The sequence below is a fragment of the Colossoma macropomum genome, unplaced genomic scaffold (assembly GCF_904425465.1).
Source record: "Colossoma macropomum unplaced genomic scaffold, Colossoma_macropomum, whole genome shotgun sequence".
Taxonomy (NCBI): Eukaryota; Metazoa; Chordata; class Actinopteri; order Characiformes; family Serrasalmidae; genus Colossoma; species Colossoma macropomum.
The window spans coordinates 19,448,522-19,472,007 of record NW_023494799.1 but is presented as its reverse complement, the minus strand read 5'-3'; the positions used below and the strand labels follow the sequence as shown (position 1 = coordinate 19,472,007).

General features: G+C 38.4%; 1 protein-coding gene across 3 annotated transcripts in view; it reads right to left on the bottom strand.

The window, feature by feature from the left end:
- armh3 (armadillo like helical domain containing 3) overlaps positions 1–23,486 on the bottom strand; it is a 132,778-nt gene that overhangs the window by 5,919 nt on the left and 103,373 nt on the right. For all 3 annotated transcript variants that reach the window (XM_036586951.1, XM_036586952.1, XM_036586953.1), the window contains exon 25: positions 1,251–1,367. In XM_036586951.1, coding sequence (XP_036442844.1) covers positions 1,251–1,367 — 117 coding nt within the window. The remainder of the gene's footprint in view (positions 1–1,250; positions 1,368–23,486) is intronic.

Here is a 23,486-nt window from a genome sequence, read left to right as displayed (position 1 = left end):
CTACAATTATAGACTGTAGTCCAGCTGTTTCCCTGCCTACTTTGTTAGCCCCCTTTTACCCTGTTCTTCAGTGGTCAGGACCCCCATGGACCCTCACAGAGCATGTTTAAGTGTGTGGGGCAGGGTTAAGCTGATATGAAAAGGTGTTAGACTTAAGAGGAACATTGTGTCGGATGCCCAACAAGTTTTTTCTTGTGCTGTGCCATAGTGTTCAAAGCCCAAAACATGCATCCCTGCTTTGGGCTTGAACCCTGCTCACTCACACTGAGAGTAAGCAACTTGTAAAAGTATGATTTGATCAAATGGCTAGTTTCAAAGCAGAGCATGCTGAACTACTAGCTTGTAAAAATGCTTAAACTGTAATGACTATTCTCACTCTCAGTGTTGTGCATAAAATGCATAGACTGATAAAATTTAAGAAGTAGTAATGGTTACTGTCAGAACAAATCATAAGGAGCGTTTTAGGGAATTAAATATAGACTTATTTGGCATATACTAAAAATAAAAATATTTATTCACATTTGACACCCTGCTGCGAACAAAAAAAAGTCTGTTTTAGAGATAAGCACCTTATGGAGTAAGAATGAAAGAATGGTACTTCCGTAATTTCAGAAGTTTTTTGGCTGCTTAAGGAGTAACTTCATAGAAAAAAAAATCCAGTCAAAGGCACTAGTCACTTCTATCATTGTGATTTCCAACAGCTTTATCAAACCGCACATTATGTCCATGTTGTACAGCCCTATGATAAACACTGAGAGCATCATCATGCGTACAAGTTTTTTTTTTATTTTACATTGTTTTATTCTTTATGATGTTCAACAGCCCAGTGAATTTGGTTCCCTAAAATAAGGACTGTGTGAGAAAGTGCCAGAAAATTTACTTTTTTTTAATACTATGGCAATTTACATTATTATTGTAGTCTTTCACACACATACACCCTAACCTGAAAAAAAAATCTATGAGAACACCGGATCTGCATTCTATGAATTACACCATTAAATGCAAGTGAACAGTTTGAACACCAAAGGTCACAATAATATTAATTAAAAAAAACGCTCCCAGCTTGAGGCCTTTTGACTCCCTAATCTCATTCGTAGGTTGTGCGACCATATGGATACAATAAATTTATTCATTCAATTTTTTTTCCAAAATATGAGAATACTGAATTGTGAACCTAGTATCAAGTATCAAATGATTTTGTGAGTTCACTGTATCATTACACTTCTTTTTGCGTTGCCAGGCGCCCTTACCAGTTCCTTGAAGAAGGCTGTCTCTTTGGGCTGCTCTGAATATCGTTCGAACTGGTCCAAACCATCTTGTAGTTTCAAGGTTAGTGTGTCGTAGTTGGAGCGCACCACTTCTAGAACCTACAGACATCATGTAGGAGAGACTGTTATTGATCTTAATTAGTGGGTATCCAATTGTAAAGCATGCTGCCAGTTGGCTTTGGTGAAACATATAATAAATAGTCCCAAACTGTCTTATTTTTTCAGTGATTCATGTCAGATGGCAGAGTTCCTTTATTGCTTTTGATATATATACAAGCTGATCTGAGCACACTGAAAGAGGTGCGGGCCAATCATCCTTTTAAGATTAGGGCTTGATATGAGGGATGCTTTAAAATATCAACAATGGAACTGGTGAGGGGAGTCAGAGTTGGGGTAGTTTGAGTGTTTCAAAGTCAGTGTTTCTGAATAGAGGGCAAGGCATGCAATGTTATGGAGAAGAAAAAAACAATTTACATACGATCCACTTCATCAGGCATGTCACTTCAGGCAAGATGATCTTCCTACACATTTTTATATACTATCAACATAATCAGTATAATCTACAAACTTGCTTGTTAGCTAGCTGTGTATGTTGACAATACAGTCAAGTTGGCAGCCATAAACTTAATATTTTGTTCAACTGGTAGGTATTAAAAAAGTTAACAATGAACAGTACAGGTCTGGAATAAGTAGCAGGTGCATTGCCTAAACTCACTGTTACACTGTCACAAATGGCACAAATGTTTCACTCCAATACAAACAGCTACAGTATGGTTTTACAAAATAAAGTCTACTGTCCTTAGTATAGGCACCAACAGTCACTTACACATCTCACAACAGAATGTATGTTGTTCTGACATAATGCTTAACAGATGAACAGCTGCAGGGCAAATACTCAGTATAAAGTCCTGCATGCAGGCCTTTTGGTCAGGCTGGGTTGTTGCAGATGGACAGCAAGCTCTTTGAATAACGCCAACTTGCCTATCCTGAACTTTCCTTCTTGGCACAAAAAAGACATACAATAAAAAGCATAGTTGGCTATGCTCGCAGGACAGGAGATTTCACAATGAACTTTCGTTAACCAATCAAAACTTACAAACTCAATCAACGAAACCTGAAAAGTTAACAACAACTTTTTCAGGTTACTGCGTGAGCGAACAACTAAATGAAAACAAAACTAAATGAAGACAACAAACTGAGACACGAAAGTAAAATTTAAATCTGTAGATTTAAAATGCAAAGTATGAGCTTTTAACTTGGACTTTCTTTTTTCCCCCTAACATCTCTATGTCTGTATGTCCTGGTATATAAAACAGACCTAATGAATACAATTTGTTTCTCTACGTATCTCTTTGTTGTCTGCTCAAATTCACCACAAAGTGACTTTATATATAAACTATGTTTTTGGAGTAAAATAAATGCTGAGTATGCAGCTTCATATGCATTATACACTATATTGTACATTACGTACATTATTAATATTTCTAGTGGATATTTATGACCACGATTATGTTGGAAGTATTACAGAGAATAGATACAGTCCTACTCCTAAAAAAGGAGCAGCATGATTACTAGGGCAAATTTTTGTTAAGGAAACAATGCAAGTGTTATACAACTGCCTAACGTTACAAAATACCTAGAACAATGACTACATAGTAAAGAAATTAGCATGGTACAAAAGATCAACTTAATGACAGTTCCAATTACTTGTAATGAAATACAGTTTTAAGGATAAAAACAAAAAAGAAAAACAAAAGAAAGAAGGAAAATAGCACTTGGCAGGTAGTATGGGCATTTAAGTGAACATTAGTCAACTTTTAACAAATCTGAAGGGGAACGTAAATTCAATAAGTCATAAGAGATCCATCTTTCAGCAATAACTGAACCTAATAGTTAGAGTAAGTTTACTTAGTCTGGAAGAGACTCCAGATCTTAATCTCGTTAAGACAGCATGTTTTCAGGCATCCTGGCTTCTGATTCCTCCTAGCATCCGAATTCAAAAGGTTGGCTTCACCCCGACAGTTTGGTTGAGTTTATAAATAAAAATATACAGATCCACTACAGTTGTATTTTACAGGAATCAGAATAGAGTCAAGAGCAACGTTTTATGGTTCTGAGCAAATGTGTAAAGAAAAGGGACACTGAGGTTGTGTTCAGGTGTTTCAAAAGTGGCACTCTTTTGTAAAAAGTGACAGAAGAATGACAGCACAATGCACTCAATGCTCTGAAGTTGAATTGCTCAAGAAAGACAGAAATGAGTTGCTGAACCATGTTAAAATAAAGGAAAAGCAACCGAACCCCTCCCATGAAGAGAAACTGTCTTCCTTTTCAAAATGTTCTTCCACTGACAGTGAAGGCAGTTAGTCAGAGACAAATGGGGAAGTTAGAGTAACAAGTATGCATGAGCATTTGAGCACAGAGCAAATAGATAGCCTGGAGGAAGAATTCAAATGTTGCCATCAGAGTAAGCCAGGGAAGCTTTGCTAAAACATTTTTTTGCATGGGGCTTATTCTGATTGTGCAGCCACCGAGCATGTGAGGAACAGTAAGGTTGTTGTTTAAAGAGCTGATGGTGCGACTTCACAATCCGAAGTGTCCCAAAGTCTATCAGCATGTGGAAAGAATTCAAATGTGCACATACCTGTTGCACTACAAAATGTGTCTGTAGTGGCAAATCTCTTTAAAGTCAAGTAAAACAGTACAGTCACAGAATTGCAATTAAATCACCAAAGTAATATGCTTATTAAAGAATCACAGCCAGGGAGAAGCTCAGAGTAAAAATAACCTCACTGAGACCAAATTTACATGATGTTAGATTGCTGGACTGTGTTAACATATGCATAATAAATGAGAAGGAAGGAAACCCAAATATGGCCAATAACTGTAGTGCACTCAGGATGAGCTAGTCTGTAGCTTCAAGGCCATTGTACAAAGATTCATTGTTGTTCTTCTCAACTAGCTAGGCTACAGTTAAGAGGAAAAAGATAAAACATAGGGCCAGCCACTCTAAATTAAGAAGAATAATAATTATACGTCCCAGGAAACAGGAAGTCAGCAAACCAGGGAACACATGATAATGCATGCCGCTTTTGCAATGAAATCAATCAACCTTTATTTAAACTCTGAGTACATTGAGGGAGACCCTCATTTACAATGTAGCCGAGCCAATAGAGAGAAAGTGATTGAGAAGTTAAATGGCAAAAACATAACATATGCTAAAAAGTAATCACAGTAGTGACAAATCAATCAATAATATAAATCAATGAATCATTACAAAAACAAAATCACATAAAATTACAACAATATAGTAAATAACAAAATAAAGATACAAAAAAATATATAATTAAGAAAATAAAGAAATGGGTCCTTAGGAAAGTAAAAAGAAAAAGTAAAAAAGAGGCAAAAAGTAAAGTGAATTCAGCTAAACCTCAGTCAAAGTTAATGGGTGGTGGCAACTTCCCCAAGGTGGCAGGTCAACTGTTAAAGCTTATCCAGAAAGCAACTCTTTTAAGTTTTAAGACATTCCCACAGAGCTGGGTCAACTACACTAGCAATAGGTGCTGTGACAGTGAATTTATAGCCAATTACTTGAGTAGGCTGTTTGTAAAAACTAGCGTGAATCACAGAAATGACTTCAGGTTAAGAAGTTTATTCTTTCATTAGTTACTGTTCTTATTGCTGTATGTTTGTGCATTTTCGGGACAGCCAAGGCAGTGCGTGAGGGAGGAAATCATGTTGCTAAAATGGATGGAACAACGGGGAGCTGCTTGTTTCTTAAAAGGCCTATTCAACCAGATGAGATCTGATCTCAAGAAACACAGCTGGCGTGACGTACATTTGAGTACAATTACACTGGAAAATCCATCCTTATCACCAAGACATAAGAGACTAAAATGCCATATAGGCAGTTAAGTTGCGTCTTAGCATGGCAAAGGGGCATATGTAGTAGGTGCTGATTTTGACTTTGTGCCTACATGCTCCAAACATTACAGGACTAAATGTGGTCATAAAGGTCTCTGAACACCTGGTCGTAGCCCATCTAAAGGCTGTTACAAACCCTTTGCTAGATCCCCTGCAGTTCATGTACAAAGCAAACAGGTCTGTTGATAATGCAGTCAACTTGGCACATCTTATTGCTCATATAACTTGTGTTTATAAAAACTTACAACAATATTTGATACTCTTCTATAAAAATACATGCTTTACCCCCTTTTTACCCTGATCTGCTGCATGTGGTTAGTCTCGTGGGACTAGACATGTTCTTGTCACGTGAATATATGTCTGGCTACACACTAAAATTCTGGTAGTGGATTTTGACTAAATCCACTGCCAATGAGACTATTCTCCTAGGATTTTCCTAGAAATCTCCCCTAAATTGCTCTAGTCCATGCACTTTAAATCAATAACGCAAAACCTTTAACCAAAACAAAATCTTGCTAGCTTGTGAAACAGTGAGTGCATTTACATGCACTCAATAATCCGATCATAATTTCTGATTTCTGCAGTTATCTGATTACTCAAATGGTCATGTACACACCATACTCTGATCTAGAAATCCAATTAAGAAATCCAATAAAGAGAGCTGGATTTTAGCTTTGTAATCAGATTTCTCAGTGCATGTACACTCGTACTTGGATTTCTATCAGATTTCTCAGTCTGCGCATGCGCAAGAATGAGGCAGTACCGGAAATAAGCAAGCAGTGCTGCTGCAAGATGGCAGCAAAACACTTTTGGAGCAGCGCTGAATCCAAACACGAAATAAAGGACTTAAATCTTCTTCTGTGAGTTTATTGGCTGGTTGCAAAGCTGAAATTCAATTACTGTCCGACTCATGTAGACCCGGAGTTTCCTATTATCTGATCCTCTGTTATCGGATTATTAAGTGCATGTAAACGCACTCAGTGTGTGCTGCCAATTCTTTCCACATTACATTTACTGCAGCTGTATTGTTACAACTGTGAGCAGCAGAGGTTATATATACTTTGCCACCTGTCCAGTGATGTTTAGAGGCTAAAGTGTGTTCCAGTTTTACTCTTTGGTTAAAAAACAGTTTTCTTTTGTAAGAGGCAGTATTTATTTTTAAAGCATGTACAAATCCATTGCAAAAATACTGGGACAGTATGTAAAATAGGCAATTAAAAAAAAAAAGTGATTGGCAAATTCTGTTTGACTTATATTAATTTCAAAACAGTACAAAATCCACAATATTTGATGTTTTACTTTAAAAAGTTTTAATATTTTTGAATGCAAAGCACCTCATGGACCTGGCTTGTAACTCCCTGACTCACTCATGCTTACCAAGACTGTCCACAAGGGGGAGCTACTAAGAGAATTCATGGCCGAAAGCAACAATGACAAAGACTTGTGTCCACTTGTCGATTACTTGTAGTGCACATGTAAACAATTTTCTAACAAACTGTTGAAGAGTGTGCATATAAACACTTAACTCAATCTGTAATCGGAATGTATTCAATCAGATTGGCAAAAATCTTTGCATGTAAACCTAGTCATAGATATTTATATATCCAGAGGAGTAAAATAAAAGTCTTTCTATAGGACTTGATTTATAAAAAAAAGCAGCCTTCTTAATAATGTAATTCCAAATTTGTAAAAATCGAAAAAAAAATATTACCTTGATAAATGGTATTGCTGAGTCAGCTGTTCAAAAGACATTATATCTCTAATCTGTAGTTTTAAAGCCGGTAGTGTCCTTTTTAAAGGGCGATTGGCTACCAACAGATCCTAACTGTAGTTTTAATATGCTTGGAGCATTTTCTGACATTATGATTTAGACAAGGCTGAAGTCAGCTTCCTATCTGGATCCGTGCCATCAACCGGGGTCCGATGGTCCCAAAGCCAACAACAGTCTGTTGCTCACTTGGTAATTATTTTCTAATAAAGACATTCACCAGCATCTCAAAGTCCCAGAATGTAAGAAAAACAAATCAAATAATACACCAACTTCAGCTTTGTAGTTTTATGGCTATCAGTACATCCTAACTGTAGTTTTAATGCTGGTAGTATTATCTGACAAGGTGATTTAGACAGGGCTGAAGCCAGCTTGTTATTCACCAGCTTCTTGTTTAAAATTTTCCGTTCCACCTTAAATGAATACTGCACCATTTAAGGTTGAACGCACACACACATTTTCTAAACCGCTTATCCTTCTGGGTAAGGTGGAACGGGAAAATTTAAACAAGAAGCTGGCGAATAAGAAGCTGAAGTTGAGATATTGAGCTTCAAAGCTTTGCATTCTAAGTAACAAAACTGAAATGTGGAACAAGTGTTTGTCATACATGAAAATGACAGACACCCTAGATCTATTCTAAATGTAACAAAATCCTATCAAATTTGTAAATGAGTTTTTTTGGAACAGGTCAAATGCAGATAGAACCTTCTAATCCTAAGAACTCACTTTCTGCTGAAAATTATAAGGTTTTATCTGGCAAAACATGAAAAGAAGCAATGGCTTTCAAGGAACACAAACAGGGTACTCAATTTGTTTTAAAAGATAAAATTAATGCTGTAGGAGAGTGTGTATATTATCAGAAAGTTAAATTAAATGCCTTTTTATGGCATTTTTATGACATGTATTTTTATTCATTTATTTTTTTAACATTTCTTGTGTTAGGACAAATTGATGTTTTCTTTTTCAAAAAAGCATTGCTGTTTAAGTTTAAAAGGCAGTGCTAAATATGTTGTCCAGTGCAGAGGTCAGTTTTAGGTGGAAACCATTAGTTTAAGAGTCCTTTAAGTTTTACAGCAGCCAGCTACTATAATGAACTGTCCCAGCAAGTACACGTAGCTGGTCAGTCTAAAAGCAGAATGAGGTTTTGTTTTATATCAGAAATGTGACTAATACAACAAAATGTCTTCTATTGAGAGAACAAAGAAAAGATGGATAAATTAACTAAAATAATGTTTATGTTGTGATTAAGACCCCATCAATTCAAATGCTCACTATTTAGTTACCTTTAAGCCTTAATATTTATAAAATTTAAGACAATAAAAGTTTTTAAAGAACAGTAAGGAGTTTCAGTAAGGAGTTTCAGCAACATGTTTTCATGTTTCACAGTTTTATAAACTTGGACAATCAAATATACAGGCATTATTTGAGTGGTGGATCATTCTTAGCACTGCAGTGATACTGACGCTGTAGTAGCATGTTAGAGTGCAGGGATGCAGGAAACAGGGGTGGTGAGCTAGCTGCAGGACCCCCTGATTTCAGGATTGCAACTGTTAAAAATAATAACCATAAAACAGTTTGAACTTTATAATAATTTAAGCATATTAAAGACCCGCTTGTTTTAGAACAGAGTTTGTATTATATGCTTTCAAAATCTGCAGTAGCCCTGCTTTGTTAACTGTTAACACTATTTTCATTACAGTGAACCAAAAACTGCTGTCTGCTTTGCGAGTGCATTGCTAAAACACATGCAGGTTGAGGTTCAAGACGGAAAGTCTTAGCAGAAAGTCTATGCTGTGTTATAGGCTAGTTGTGAGCCCCAAAGCAGCCTAATACTGTTTTTTAACCTAAAGAATTAATCTAACATAACATTTTATCAACCGCTGTATCTTCCAGTCCAGTGTTAAGTTTCAGTCTGTGACCATGGGCGTGACAAATCAATAATCCTATCGGTGACCGCTCAGCTCTTTTGCATAAATTTCATCCAGAACAAGAGAGCGGTGGTTTGATGCGTCAGTTAGAGATTCATATTGTCTGGTAACTGTGGGCGTGACAAATCAATAATCTCACTGGTCACTGCTCAGCTCTTTTGCATAAAGTTTGTCCAGAACAAAAGAGCAGTGGTTTCATGGGTCAATTAGAGATTTGTATTGTGGTCTCTCACCTCATTATAGCACTGTATGACATGTTCTGTTTGATGTAAGTTAGCAAAAATAAAATGGCAAATAATTTAGCATGATGTCATTGTCACTTAACATATACACAGCCGAAAATTTCAGCACCCCAACTTAAAACACCTTTCTGCATCTCTGTTAGTGTGTTACACTGGTACGAGTGGATCAGATACAGTAGTGTTGCTGGAGCACTGTGTCCACTTATGTTACAGGTTTCCTTTGTTCCCTCCTCTTACTATTGTTATGGGTTTCCCTGTACTCTCCTGTGTGTGTGTATGTGTGTGTGTTTCTCTGTCCTCCCTGTCCCTAGGTGGAGTTCTTTCCAGGCTGGAAGCTGGTGTGTGCTCTGGGAGAAATACTTCCTTATAAAAAAAAGTGTGAAAATGAAGAGGAGCGGGAAGAACCTTGCTGTAGTGACTTTGTGTCACGTGTGTGTATTTAGACAACTAAGTAATGCTTGAATGTGTTTGAATATGTTTAATGTCACCACTGCTGAAAAGGGGTAAGTGCCATTTTGTTTGTAGACTTATTCTTTCTCCTGGTTTTGGGCTAGTTAGGGAGTCAGGGAAGTTAACTGTATTTTCTGTTCTTTGTGTTCTGATGTTTAGGGAAGTTAAATTTGGGTTGTGGAGTTTGTGTTGGGTTTTGTTTGTTATTTTGGCCTTTGTTTACCCCGGAGAAATGGCAGTTTGCTTGCCTTTTTGTTAACAAGTATTGGCTGTATCAATTCTATCATCATTCTAAATATATGTAAATAGCCTAAAAGTAGACAATTGTGTGGTGTGGGTTTCTTTTTGCCTCCGCACTTGCCCCCAGATTCATTACAACCCAGACCAACATGTAACAACTTACTACCCACTCTATTAGATACTCCAACCTTGTTGGTCCACCTTGTAAATGTTAAGTCAGAGACAGTAGCTCATCTGTTGCTGCAAAGGTTGTGTTTGTCATCCTCTAGTCCCTCATCAGTGGTTACAGGACGCTGTATATTTTTGGTTGGTGGACTATTTCAGTTTAGCAGTGACACTGAATTGTCTAAAAACTCCAGCAGTACTGCTGCATCTGATCCACTCCAAGCAGCCCAACAAACATTAACATGCCATCATCATGTCAGTGTCACTGCAGCGCTCAGCATGACCCACCACCCAATAATACCTGCTCTGTGGTGGTCCTGACCACTGAAGAAAAAGGTAAAAGGGAGCTAACAAAGTATGCAGAAAAGCACATGAACTACAGTCTACAATTGTAGACTTACAATTGCACCTATATGGTAAGTGGAGCTGATAAAACAGACAAAGAGTGCAGAAACTAGATTAGGAGTACTTAATGAAGTGGCTGGTTGGGGTATACAATAATAATAAATCTATAACTTGTTTTTAATTTGTGCTTTAGACTAGAATCTGGGCCATATCCACTAACAGTTTGTGGTGGCACAAACACATTTTACGTTCACATGAAGACAAGGTTGCCACAGAGTTTTTTAGTGTCTGACTTCATGGATATACATTTTAAGGTGTATTACTTTTCAGGTGCAAAATTAAAAAGGGGACAATGCAAATTAACAACCAGAATTTGATTTATTAAGCTGAATTGCCTGGAAAATGATAAGACAAGGAGGTGCAATAACCTAATTAACCACATTAAAGGAACATGACAGAACAAAAAATAAAGAAAGGATATTTCATCAGAGTATTACTTTGATTTGCACAGTTGACATGCCAGACAGACAGCCACCCTGCTTTTTTTATTTTTTTTTTTTAATTTTACGTTCATCTACAGATCATTTGGTAGATCTAATTGTATTAATTTTCTCCATGGAGATTCGCCTGTCTTTCAACAGCTGGGACTCATCCCTTCTGTCAGAACTTCTAGTTCTCCTACAGAGAATTTTTCTGTGTCTGTTTTTGACTATGTACAACTGTTTGAAACATGTTAAGTGTACCTGTGTTTTAGCACAAAATAATTTCTGATTGATGTCATTTAAATGGCAGGTCATAGTAGATCAGCTGCAAAACTGGTGCCAGTTGTTCTCATTAAATTGTATCATATGAGCCTCTGTGTGTTATTCTGGTATTTCATGGCCATTTCTAAAATGTAAGCGGATAGAGAAAAGAAAATCCAAGCTTCCTTTTGGCTTCTCTTTTTCTTCATGAAATGTATAATACATTTCAAAACTAAAATCAAAATGGGGTGTTTACATTGTTATTTCTTTTTCATGGCAATAGGCTGCATATCTGACAAAATGAAAATGCAAAAGGGATAAATCAACAGCAAAGTGACAGTAAAGGCGTGGACGCACTTTAAGCGTAGCCTCAAAATAAAAAGGCAAATGGAAACGAACAGGCCCCATCTGCTGGAGATTTACTTTTTATTTCCTACTTCCCACAAGTTTACCAAGATGCAAATATGTTAAGTAACACTAGGCGGGGCTATCGTGTACATTTTAGGACATCCTCAGACCTCAGTCTCGGGAAAACCTTCGTCATGTCTCAGATCTGGTGTAACTGAACATTAGACCAAACGCTATCAAACCAAACAGCCTCAGAAAAAAGGTATCAGACAAACACTATCACACAAAATTGCCTAAATCATTAGAAGTAGTGGAAACCCACAAAGTTGACAACAGTTGACAACGCAGTCTCTCGTTTATTGTAGTGGCTTGAGGTGAGCCATATCTGATTTCATTTACCCGCAAAACACTTTGCAAATGTTATACTGGCATTTATATATAGAAAACACAATAGTTTTCTAAGTTATACGAACCAGCATATGCTCGACCAGGCTCGCATTTGGTCTGATACCTTTTTTCTGAAGCCGCTTGGTCTGACGGTGTTTGGTCAGTTACACCAAATCTGAGACATAACGATGATTTTCCATCTGAGGTTTGAGGATGTCCTAAAATGTACACTGTAGCCCTGCCTAGTGTTAATTAACATATATTTGCATGTTGGTCAACTTGAAAACGCAAAAGCAAAGTAGGAAATGAAAAGTAAATCACCAACAGGTGGCTCCTGTGTTCGTTTGCATTTGCCTTTTTATTCTGACATTTAAAGCGCGTCCATACCGAAAAACTGAATCTCAAACTGGCACTTTACTGTTGATTTATCCATTTCGCATTCTCATTTTGTCAGATATGCAGCCTGTTGCTACAGATAAGAATTAAACACTGTAAACATTGCATTTTGATTTTAGTTTTGATACGCATTATGCATTTCATGAAGAAAAAACAAAGCCAAAGTGAAGCTTGGATTTATTTCTATTAGCTTTTCCATTTCAGATACGGCCAAGAAATACGAGAATAATGACCAAAATGAAATGACAAAAGCTGTTCTAAATTTATTTTTGTCACAAATGACTTGTGCTTACGTGAAAAATTAAATTTCATTTTTAAGTTTGGCAGGGTATTTTTACAGATGTTGTTTGGAAAAAGAAACGGCAAAATAGTTTTGCATTTTCACATTTTACTGTTTTAATTTTAATTTCTTTTTGGCTGGATTTGCCTCCCATATCAGGAGGGATGTAGGAAGAGACATCTTATTCACATAACAAGGCTACGGGGTTCAGATGATTTCCACTTAATACATGGCAGCAAGGAGTGCTATCTTAATAAATCTAAGGTCAACCCCTCTTTGCTCTTGTAACACATTCATCTCCTACCAAGGTAAGAAGGTAAGTATAATGAGGGGCATATTCACTTTGGTAACCTGTAAAATAACAGTCTAAAACTGCCTTCCAATATCCCTCCAGGTCAGGGCAAGACCACAGCATATGTAACAAAGTTTCAATCCCCAAGTTACACATGGTACATTTTGAGCAATCATTATGCATTTTTATAACCTTTCAGAAGTGAAGTATATCTGATGAATGATACGAAACTGAATTAACTTACGGCGTCATTTAAAATAGAAATTCAAATGGCTTTCTCTAAACATAAGTGGTGAGACCCTTAGAATCCTAGCTGTGTTTTATCATGTCATCTAGAGGAAGAAAGAGGAGCGGCAATAGCCAGCTACATTGCTACATAATGTTACATCTGCGAGGTGGACTACGAGCTAAACTAAGGCTTAACCCGCAACGGACATTGGTTCCCAGCATTTTCTCGCCAACTTTCACTCCTTGGCAAACAAAATGGATGAACTGCGACTCTGGACTATTATACACAGACAGATCAGAGAGTGTAACATCATTGTTCTCACGGAGACGTGGTTGAACGGGGATTTCCCGATCAGCAAGCTGGAGCTGGAGGGACGCAGTGTGTGCGCAGAGTGGACAGAGTGGCTGAGGACTCCGGTAAGAGTAAAAGAGGAGGTCTGTGTGTTTATGTAAACAAATCATGGTGTATGGACTCTACCGTAACTGAAAGTCAGTGCTCTGCTAACAGGGTGTCTGATGATCAGGTTTCATCCCTTCTATTTACCGAGAGAGCACACAGCTGTTATTGTTACTGCAGCCTACATCCCTTTTGATGCTTATGCTAAGCTAGCTATGGAAGAGCTAGTACAGCAATCAGCAAACAACAAACTGCACACATATGCACCTGCACATTTATGCCTGTTATTGCACATTTGCACTGTCCGTAGCAGCATTGCTACTATTTGCACTTATCTGTATTTCGTTGCCTTGTACTTGTACTGAGCAATGACAAAGATGACTCTCTCTATCTATCTCTATCCCATCTCTAAGCTGTTAAACACTTCCCATAGTTTTACCAAGATCATCTTTTAATGAGCTGGATAGACTAATTGACAGATTTACATTGAATGGGAAAGTGTCTAGAACTAAATTAAGAACTCTCTGTAGGCCATACCATAAACAAGGGTTGAAACTCCCTGACTTCTTATTATTCTATTGTGCAGCCCAAGCCAGGGCCATATGGTTTGTTAATCACATTTAGGTCACCTGCCTGCATGGCAGCAAATCAAAGAATTTTGTAGTAGCAACACTGCTTTAAAACAAATACAAGACTTTTGGGTAACAAAACGTAAAACGTAAAAAAAGAACACCTTTTTTGCCTTTTATAAGGTATGAACTGCTCTGCGTCTGATTCATAGCAATTTTGTACGATGTGGAAACAAGTGGAGATTTGAGCATAAATGATAAATCAGCTTCAGTGGATGAAACCAGCCTACCAGTACCTCATTTACATATCATTTACATGAAGCACACACTAATTCATGCAGATGTTTCAGTAGCCAGCCAATAAAACGGCAGTGTTTGGCATGAAAGCTAATGGCCGTGCTCGTGGGTGGAGTTTGATGTCCAGCAGTGAGTGCACTCCTCCCCTGCTGACCAAACTTAATAGTATTAAAATGAAAACAACTGGAAAAAATAAAATGTGAAATAAAACAAAATACTCAGTGTTGTTAACAAAGTAGAGTGTTTAGTGTAATTAATTCCCTAAAATAAACGCTGTATTATTGCAGTGTATGACCAAAGCTGTGTTTGTGAGTCAGTAGTATGAAAGAAAAGCACAGTGTAATGTGTCTTTAAATGGAACATGAAATAGTTGCAGCACTTATTTATATCAATGTGCATGTAAATTAAGTACATCCACTTTTGTACTGGACTGTCATGCACACAAATTAGTATTATTGAAATTTTCTATTGCTCTTATTTTTGCAATTACAGATTATGTTGATAATAGTTTTGGTTAATTAGCCACATATCCAGCATTTATGCCCAAATTTACATGCACTCCTACCAGATATGAGCACAGATATGCCAAGATGAACATGATGAATAACAAAACCGTCCATGAATTTGTGTGCGCTCATCTTACGGTCAGATGTGACCATAAGCATCTTTAATGAACAAGAACAAGTGAGAAAAGTGAAGCAACTGAATATATGGAAGTGATGGAAAGTTAATTAACAGATAATTAGCGGGATTAACACATAAGTGCTAGTAAGTTATCACGTTACTTCTTTATATGAAGAAAAATACTTATTAGTTAATTAACAACGTAATAAGCAGCAATTAGCACACAGATAATGAGTAAGTAAGCCACATACTAACGACAAACTAACTTATCAACTAACAGTGTACTTAATTACTAATTGATAAGTGCTTAATCAATTACTAAGTAATAGCTAATGCTTAATGAAGAGTTAACTAATAACTAAATAATGGGAAACTAATAGTTGATTAATATATATTTAATGATTGATTAGCGACCCTTAAAGTGTTACTGACTTTTGGTAATACATTTATATCTCTGACAAGTTTTAAAAACTTCACAATATGTTACACCATTGTGTATTTGTTAATCAGTTACCTGCTATGTCAAAAAATTTTATCCTTTTCTTAAACCCATACACTAGAAGAGAGATGTAGGATCTGGATTGAGCAGTGGGAAAGACAGCAGTCAAAAATCATGGATATATCTGCTGCAAGATAAAGACGCATTCAAAGTTTGTTAAGAACATCAGGACTAAAGGAATTTTGGTGCTGGTTGCTTCTTTTATGGAACAATATGTACAAGTTAATGATGTAGAGTAATTATTACTGTCATTTATGATTTAGGCATATGAGGCATAAAATTATTACGGTCTGCATGGTCAGATTAACTCTGTCATGGGACTCTGAGCTACACTTTTTTGCAAGTACCACAAAACAACCCCACTGTGTAATCATTTCATCTATGTCACATAGAGAATGTAAACAGAACAAGTCCAGCAAATTTGAATAGACCAGAGAAATCTGAAAAATGTCATTACATGTTATCTACTACAGGAACTTCTTACGTGACAATTTAACTTACAGTTCAACATACAAAACATTTTCACAACGCAATGCTGCCTGCTGCCAAGCAGTAAGTAGGTCTGGGACCCCAGTCAATCAACCAGTAGGCCCATCACCTATCCCTAAGCAGTATGCCTATGTCTAGGTCTAAGACAACAGTCAACAAGCAGCAAATAGGCTTATAGAACTCTTAGGTCTAGATTAATTTTGAGTCGTTGCAGGATGACAGAACAAGTACAATAACATTTTGAGAACACTGTTTTTTAAATAAAATCTCTCTACCAATAATATTGTGATGGTTCCTGCCCCAGCTGGCCCCTTTTTTATAGTATTACTCTCTTTTTTTGGTCGTTCTGTGAGGGCCTTCAGACATATTATTCATTAAATAATTTAATGATATATGCATTTTTACAAAAGGATTACAGTAGTACAGCTTATGTAAACACACATGTGCAGTTATACTTCAGGTTTAACTCAAGTAAAAACAAGTGTAGTGCACAGTGGTAACCAGGGGTCGAAACAGTCTGGAATTCACCAGGATGCCGTACTGGCTCAGAATCTAGGTAACTATTTTTATCCACCTTATTTTTGATTTGACCACTGTGTTTTGAGATTATGGCTGAAATATAATCAGTTAGGGAACAGAAATGTTGTTTGTTACTGTTCTTAGCAAAGTCACTACTGTTTTTGCAGCTGTCACTACAGCAGAGTAAAGATGAGAGGTTCAGCAGGCACATGAATGTGGCTTAATAATTACTGCTTGAAAAAGACCAGATGTTAGTGCTGAAATCTGTGCCCATACAATGCACCTAGATGACAAACTGCCTTGAAAGCCTTGACAGAAAGAGTTACTTAATAACAGCATGAATGCAGCAAGAATGTCACTTGCACGTCTGTTACAAGCTTTTAGCTTCCCTTTTAGCTTCATGCTAACATACCATGGTGAACATTTGAGGAGCATTACCATAACACTGGTTTTAAAAAACAAAAATTTCTACATTACAGATTAAACATTGCTATGGAATGACGTTGCTTTACAGTTCTCTGCCTGTACGTGACATTAACATAATTAAAAAGTTGAAACGAAACAACTTCATTAACGTAATTCATGTAGGCCATAAACTGGATCCTGACTGAAGCATATCTCAGTTTCAGTTGACAGATTGAGCATTCCAACTATATATTATTTATATATTTATTTTTTCTCACATATCCATTCCATTATGATGTTATTCAATACTGTCTGTTTACACTTCACTGGATGTTCTGCCCATAAATCACTCAAAGCATAATAGGGTGCAGCATATAGTTGTTTTACTCTGTTCTAAAGTGCTTGAATGATGCGAGTGTCTGTTGAACAGAAATGGAAAGTAATAGTTCTGCAGTAGGGTCTACCCACCCAGTCTTCATGGTAACGACTGTCAGCACGTCATGTGAAAATGTAAGGTCATTAAATGTCAGAAAATAGATTTTTTACCACAGTGGTATCAAATTTTAAGATGGTCAGGCATATTTTAATGGATCAGGTATTTGCTAAAATAAGACTATTTCAGTTCAGATCTTTCATTTCTTTTTTGCACTGTTTACTCCGTAGTCATAGAGGCACCATAAGCAGATGTTATCCACAACTTGCCATAGTGAGGAGTGTTTTCAGAAGGTAACAAAGTCTAAATGTGTGCAATGTTGAACTGTTAAAGAGCATGCTTAAAAAGTACTATTCACACCTCTACTATTACCACTGTATTTAAATCAGCTGTTGTTCATCTAAACAAATGGATATAAATGTGAATGTGGCTAGAGACTGTCTGCTGCCACTTATCGTGAGTGACATGCCACCAAAATCATGTACTACAAACACCCCCACAACATTTTTCACCCTCGAGTTGTGACCGGTTAAAAACCATCATGGAAATGCACTTTACTGGTCATGTGCACCCTCTTGGGTATAAAACACTGGGGCAGTTCTTACCAAGTGGATGGTTCTCCATCTGTGCCAGCTGCAGAGCAAGAAAGTATGCCAAACAATCACCTTGTGATACTAGCATGTGATGAAGTCGAGTTTTTATATACTCGAGTCACACTGCACTCCTGTGGAACCTGGTCTCTTCTTGTAGACTTTCAGTGGCCAGAACCCTGATGGTCATCCACTACTCACACAACCACAGTTGCATATGTAGCTAGTGTTATGCATCATATTTTCTGACCTCCAGGGCGGTTCTTACCAAGTGGATTACTTGTACCCAAAATGTCATGAGGTGTGCCTTAACTGCAGCCCATAGCCAGGGACAGAACTGCTGGTACAAGACCAGTTGATGCAGAAACACTGACGCTGTAAACCGGGAGGATGTGCACGGCGATAACCATGTGGCTGCTGCACAGATGTCCACCAGAGTAACACCTCTCGGGGCAGCCCAGGTGCTGCTATTCCCTTAACAGTAGCCAGTGTCCAGTAGGCAGTGAAGGCAGGGAATGGCCGGCAGCCTCAATTGTCAGTTTGATCATGTCCACAAGCCAGTGGCAGAGCCGCTGCTTGGAGAACACCAAACCCTGTCCCAATTCAGAGAAGCGCATAAACAAACTAATCCATTCTTTGAAGCCAAAATGCAGTGACAAAGATTCTCAGGGCCCAAACTAGGCACATTTGCTTCTGTCTGAGATGAGGCTAGTTAGTCCAAGTAAGCTGCAAGGCTGACGGACTGATTAATGAACTGGACTAGAACAGATGTTATCTCTTCGCTCCCATTAGAAAGGTAAACACCAGCTTATGGCAATCCAAAGAAAAGCCCAAGAAGAGGCCCAAAGAGAGACCCACTCAGCGGTTTGCCAGGGCTGCCACATTAACTTTCAGACTAGGAGGGGTCCTTCCCTTGTCATGCAGGGACTGCAAAAATAAAAAACACCACTTTGATGCACGAGAGCGGGTCTATCTGGCTGTCTCCATCTACCATGATATAGAGCGTGAGTAGAGGGGGCTCTGGCACTTAGGACTTCTAAGGATCTCCAAAGGACACGACGTCAGCTCGAATGTAACCCCAAGGGCCATGGCCACGGCCACAGCTGGAGGTGCTCTGGGCATGGGAGCCATACTTGACCCCTTAGCTGGTAGAGGAGATCCCTGCGCATGGGGAGTTCCCATGAATAATAATAATAATAATAATAATAATAATAATAACAATAACAACAACAACAACAATAATAATAATAATAATAATCATAACTTTATTTATATAGCACTTTTCATGCCGGTGGCAGCTCAAAGAGCTTTATAGACAGGTGCTAAAACACAGTTACACAAAAAATCATCAGTATTTATTTTGAATCAGAAGCAAATGAAAGAGATCAAATAAGAAGATAAATACCACAAGACGTAGAGTTTTACTTAAATGCTAACTTAAAGAGATATGTTTTTAGATGCTTCTTAAAAGTGAGCACTGAGCTTGACTGTCTAATAAAAGATGGAATTGAGTTCCACAGTTTAGAAGCATAATAACTGAAAGAGGCCTCTCCATGTTTTCTGTATTTTACAGAGGGTATTTGTAGGAGGCCACTATCTGCAGATCTTAGATTTCGTGCCGAAACAAACAGACAGAAACTCTGATGTAAGCAGGTGCTAGGTAATTTTGAGCTTTAAAGACTAGTAGCAGAACCTTAAAATCTATCCTGAACGATACAGGCAGCCAGCGCAGTTCTTTTAAAACGAGAGTGATGTGATCTCTCTTCTTTGTTTTTGTTAGGATGCGCACTGCTGCATTTTGTATGAGTTGTAAGGGATGTATAGTTTTCTTAGGAAGTCCAGTAAGAAGAGCATTACAGTAGTCAAGTCTGCTTGTAACAAATGCATGAACAAGTTTCTCTGCATCGCTCTAAGATAGAAAAGGCCGAACTTTAGCGATATTTCTCAAATGATAAAAAGCTACTGTGACTGTGTTTACATGCGGGGTAAAACTCAGAGTCTAAGATCACACCCAGGTTTCGTACTTCAGGTTTGGTATATGAAGCTAAAGAACCAAGTTTCTCATAAATAGTTTTTCTCTGAGTTTCTGTACCAACGATCAATATTTCAGTTTTTTCCTGATTTAATTGTAGAAAATTTTGCGACATTCACTGAGAAATCTGATATACAGCTAGTTAGTCTGTCTACAGAGTCTTGAAACCCTCTGCACCAGAGACAGCAGCCGAGGCAAACCACTGTGTGACCTGGTGACACCATAGTGATTCACGTGATAAACTGTGGACAGGTTGTCTGTGCGGACCAGAACATGTTTCCCTTACAGGGCTGGAAGAAAACATTCTAGAGCTAACTGGACTGCCTACAACTCAAGTTGATGTGATGCTGGGCATCTTGTCTGGCTCATCTGCCTTGCACCCATTTGTGTCGCCAGACGGCACCTGATCAAGTGATCCAGGAGTTCCTCTAAGGCCCCGTCAGTCCCAGTACTCTGCAGGGCGAGAAGCATAATGGACAAGGAATTTGTCAGCTTCTCTAACTGCGTTTCAAGATCATGGGCTCTCACAATGAGTTTGTCGGTGCACCTGCATTCATTGTAAAGGCAGTGCAGATTGGGGTGTAGTAGGAAAAACTACTTCCGAGGCAATACGGGCATCAACAGCCAGCATGGAGGCTAGCCCATGTGCCTCCCTGTCCACCATAGCGGAGAGCATTCTCCCTGCTATGCTGTAAACTTGGCAATAAAATCCCGACACACAGGCATGAAGAACTTTTCCTTGGTGGCTGTGCAATTGAAAAAAACGGTGCTTGTTTGGCGTCTAGCCCACCAGGGTGTCCAATGCAAGCTTGGCCAAGGCAACCCTCATAGCACTGTATACCTGCTTTGCTGGCATTGCTGTAGAAGCCTGCCCATCCTCACTGTAGCCCTGCATTAAAGATGCAGACTGAGGCTCTGAAATAAGCGGAGTACCTCTTAATGTGCCTGGGCAGAATTGAAAAGTCCATCTGTGTCTGAGGTGCCATGGAGAGAATTTCGAGAACTCCACAGCAGGCAAAGTGTGCTCTGTGGGCTCCAACGGGGCTCCAGCAATGCTACAGGACTGTCCATCTCACTGCTTTTTATTTAGGCTATATCAGAGGAAAGCGAATCAACCTTTTGAGCCAAGTTATGGGTGGACGACTTCTTCCGCAGCATGTCTGATCCAGTCATGCTTTTGTTCTGCGGCACCTCCAGTTTGTTCAGTAGGCATTGATTTATCTGCTTGCTCTTGGCAGAAGTGGGCAACGTTGGGTCATTTCCAGCCTCCAGCTCTGCTAGTCTCTCCTGCCACTGGGTTGACCAGCACTTCAAGGAGGTGGTCCAATCTGAGGCAAGATGGCCATAAGTCATGTTTATCATGTGGCTTGAAAATGTTAGGGCATTGAATGCAAGGAAAATGTTTAACATGGAAGCGACAGAGGCTGCGTTACACAGCTGCAAATTTCATGAGAAGAGGTTAGAGGAGTAGCTAGTATGAGCTAATAAAGGAGTAGTAGCCTATAGCCTGTTAGCGCTGTTGCATTAGTGGCCACTTCGGCTAACAGATCAACCAAACGCACAACATGCTTATCTTGTGAGGGTTTTGAGTTGGCTGGGCTTGGCTACCCAAAGTACCGTGTAGCTAATAGTACCATTAGCTTAGCTGACGTTAGCAAAGTTAGTGCTGTTTTAGGAGGAGCGGCGAGCATAACGGAAGCCCAAGGCTCGCAGTGTAGCAGAGAAAGAGGGGGACGCTGGGAAGTAGCAGCAAAAACTCTGTGGCAGGTTTCTGTTTCCAAGTGAGCCTTGGCATAAAGGAATTCTCCGCTCACCGGTGTGAAGTTGCTAGACACCGACCTAGCTCAAGCACAGCATGAGGGGGCTTGAGTAGTGCAGTCTGGCTGAAGAGCTTCAGCTGCGACACTGAGCACTGCTTATGGATTGGTTCAGATGGCACTGGCTTGCTCCTGAAGAAACAGCGTGTAGAGAACGAAAGTTTTCAAAATTCCAACAAAGTCACCGTGCTACGCCGAGTTAACGAATTACTCAGTCTGATAAGAGAGAATAGAAGGAGGAAGACTGCGTTGTGACTCGAGTATATATAAGCTTGACATCAAATAGAAGTGCTTTGCTCTAAATGAAGCCAAATCCACAGACCACAATTATGTACATGGTGCGGAGAGGAAGTCATAGCAACAATTTATACAAATGCTTTAGGCACTAATCAGAAAGCAGGTTATAAATTCTCTTCTTTTGAAATTCTTTTTCTTAATATAAATAATCGATAAACAAAAAGAGTTGATTTTCACTAATGACAATCTATAGGCCACCAGAACGATTATTTCTGAGTGGGGCCCACTCATTATTGCAAAAACACTCGACTTAATTTTGACCTTTGGTGTAAACATAGATTTAGCCATTCTCTCACAAAGCACAGCAGTCTCAGATCATTATCTATCTCATAAAATTAGTTTAAATTACAATATATGTTCATCACCACACTATCATGTTAAGCGTACTATGACATCCTCCTCAGCTAGTAGCTTTATCAAAAACCTCCCAGATCTTCTGTCTGAACCGACTGAATTAGATATTATGACCGAATGCTTAGATGATCCTTTTCATTTTACTCTAGATAATGTGGCAGAGTGGCAAAGTAAAAGAATAAGGCAGAAAAATCTTGGCCTATGGTACAATGATACTGGAGCTTTAAAACAGGCCGTCAAAAAAAATAGCGTGTAAATGGTGCTCGACTAAACTAGCAGTATTCCAGTGTGCTTGGAAGGACAGCCTTACAGAGTACAGATGGGCACTTACTTCAGCACGTTCAACCTATCTGTCCTATCTGATTGAAAATAATAAGAACAATCCTAGATTGTTATTTAGAACAAACCAAACAGCTACAGAACTCCAGATACCATCAGCCTACAGCAACGATTTTATGAATTTCTTCAATAATAATATTGAAACAATCAGGCAAAACAACAAACAAACAAAAAAAAAAATCAAAACACACAGCTAACCTTTACAAACCTGCTGCCCTACAAAGCTAATCCAGATCTTGAGTACACTAACTACTGCAGAGAGGTGGAAATCCTTTACCTTATTTCAACAAACAGAGCTTGGTTAAAATTATTTTCTCCTCAAAAACTTCTACTTGCGTATTAGATTTTACCCAAAGAAATTTTGCTAATAATAAGCAACACTCTTATATCAACAATAAACTCCTCTCTTAACCTAGGATATATACCAAAAACTCAAACTACTGATTAAGAAACCTAATGTTGACCCCTGCAAGCTATCAAATTATAGACCCATCTCACATCGTCCCTGTATATCAAAGATTTTGGAAAAAGCTGTGGCGCAACAACTAATTTCCTACTTGCATAGGAATCTCACCCAAGAAAAAGCTCACGTTTAGGGCTCATAGTACAGAGACAGCTCAAATGAACATTGTAAACAATCTCATTATTCTCTGATGAAGGAAATTTATCTTTGCAGCATTTGATACGATAGACCACTCTATCTAACTAGACAGACTCGAAAACCTGGTTCAGGTCTTACCAGACTTATTGCTATCAGTTTGTGAACATAAACAGCAAATCATCTGCTCTTACAAAAGTATGGTGTTCCACAAGTCTCTCTTTTA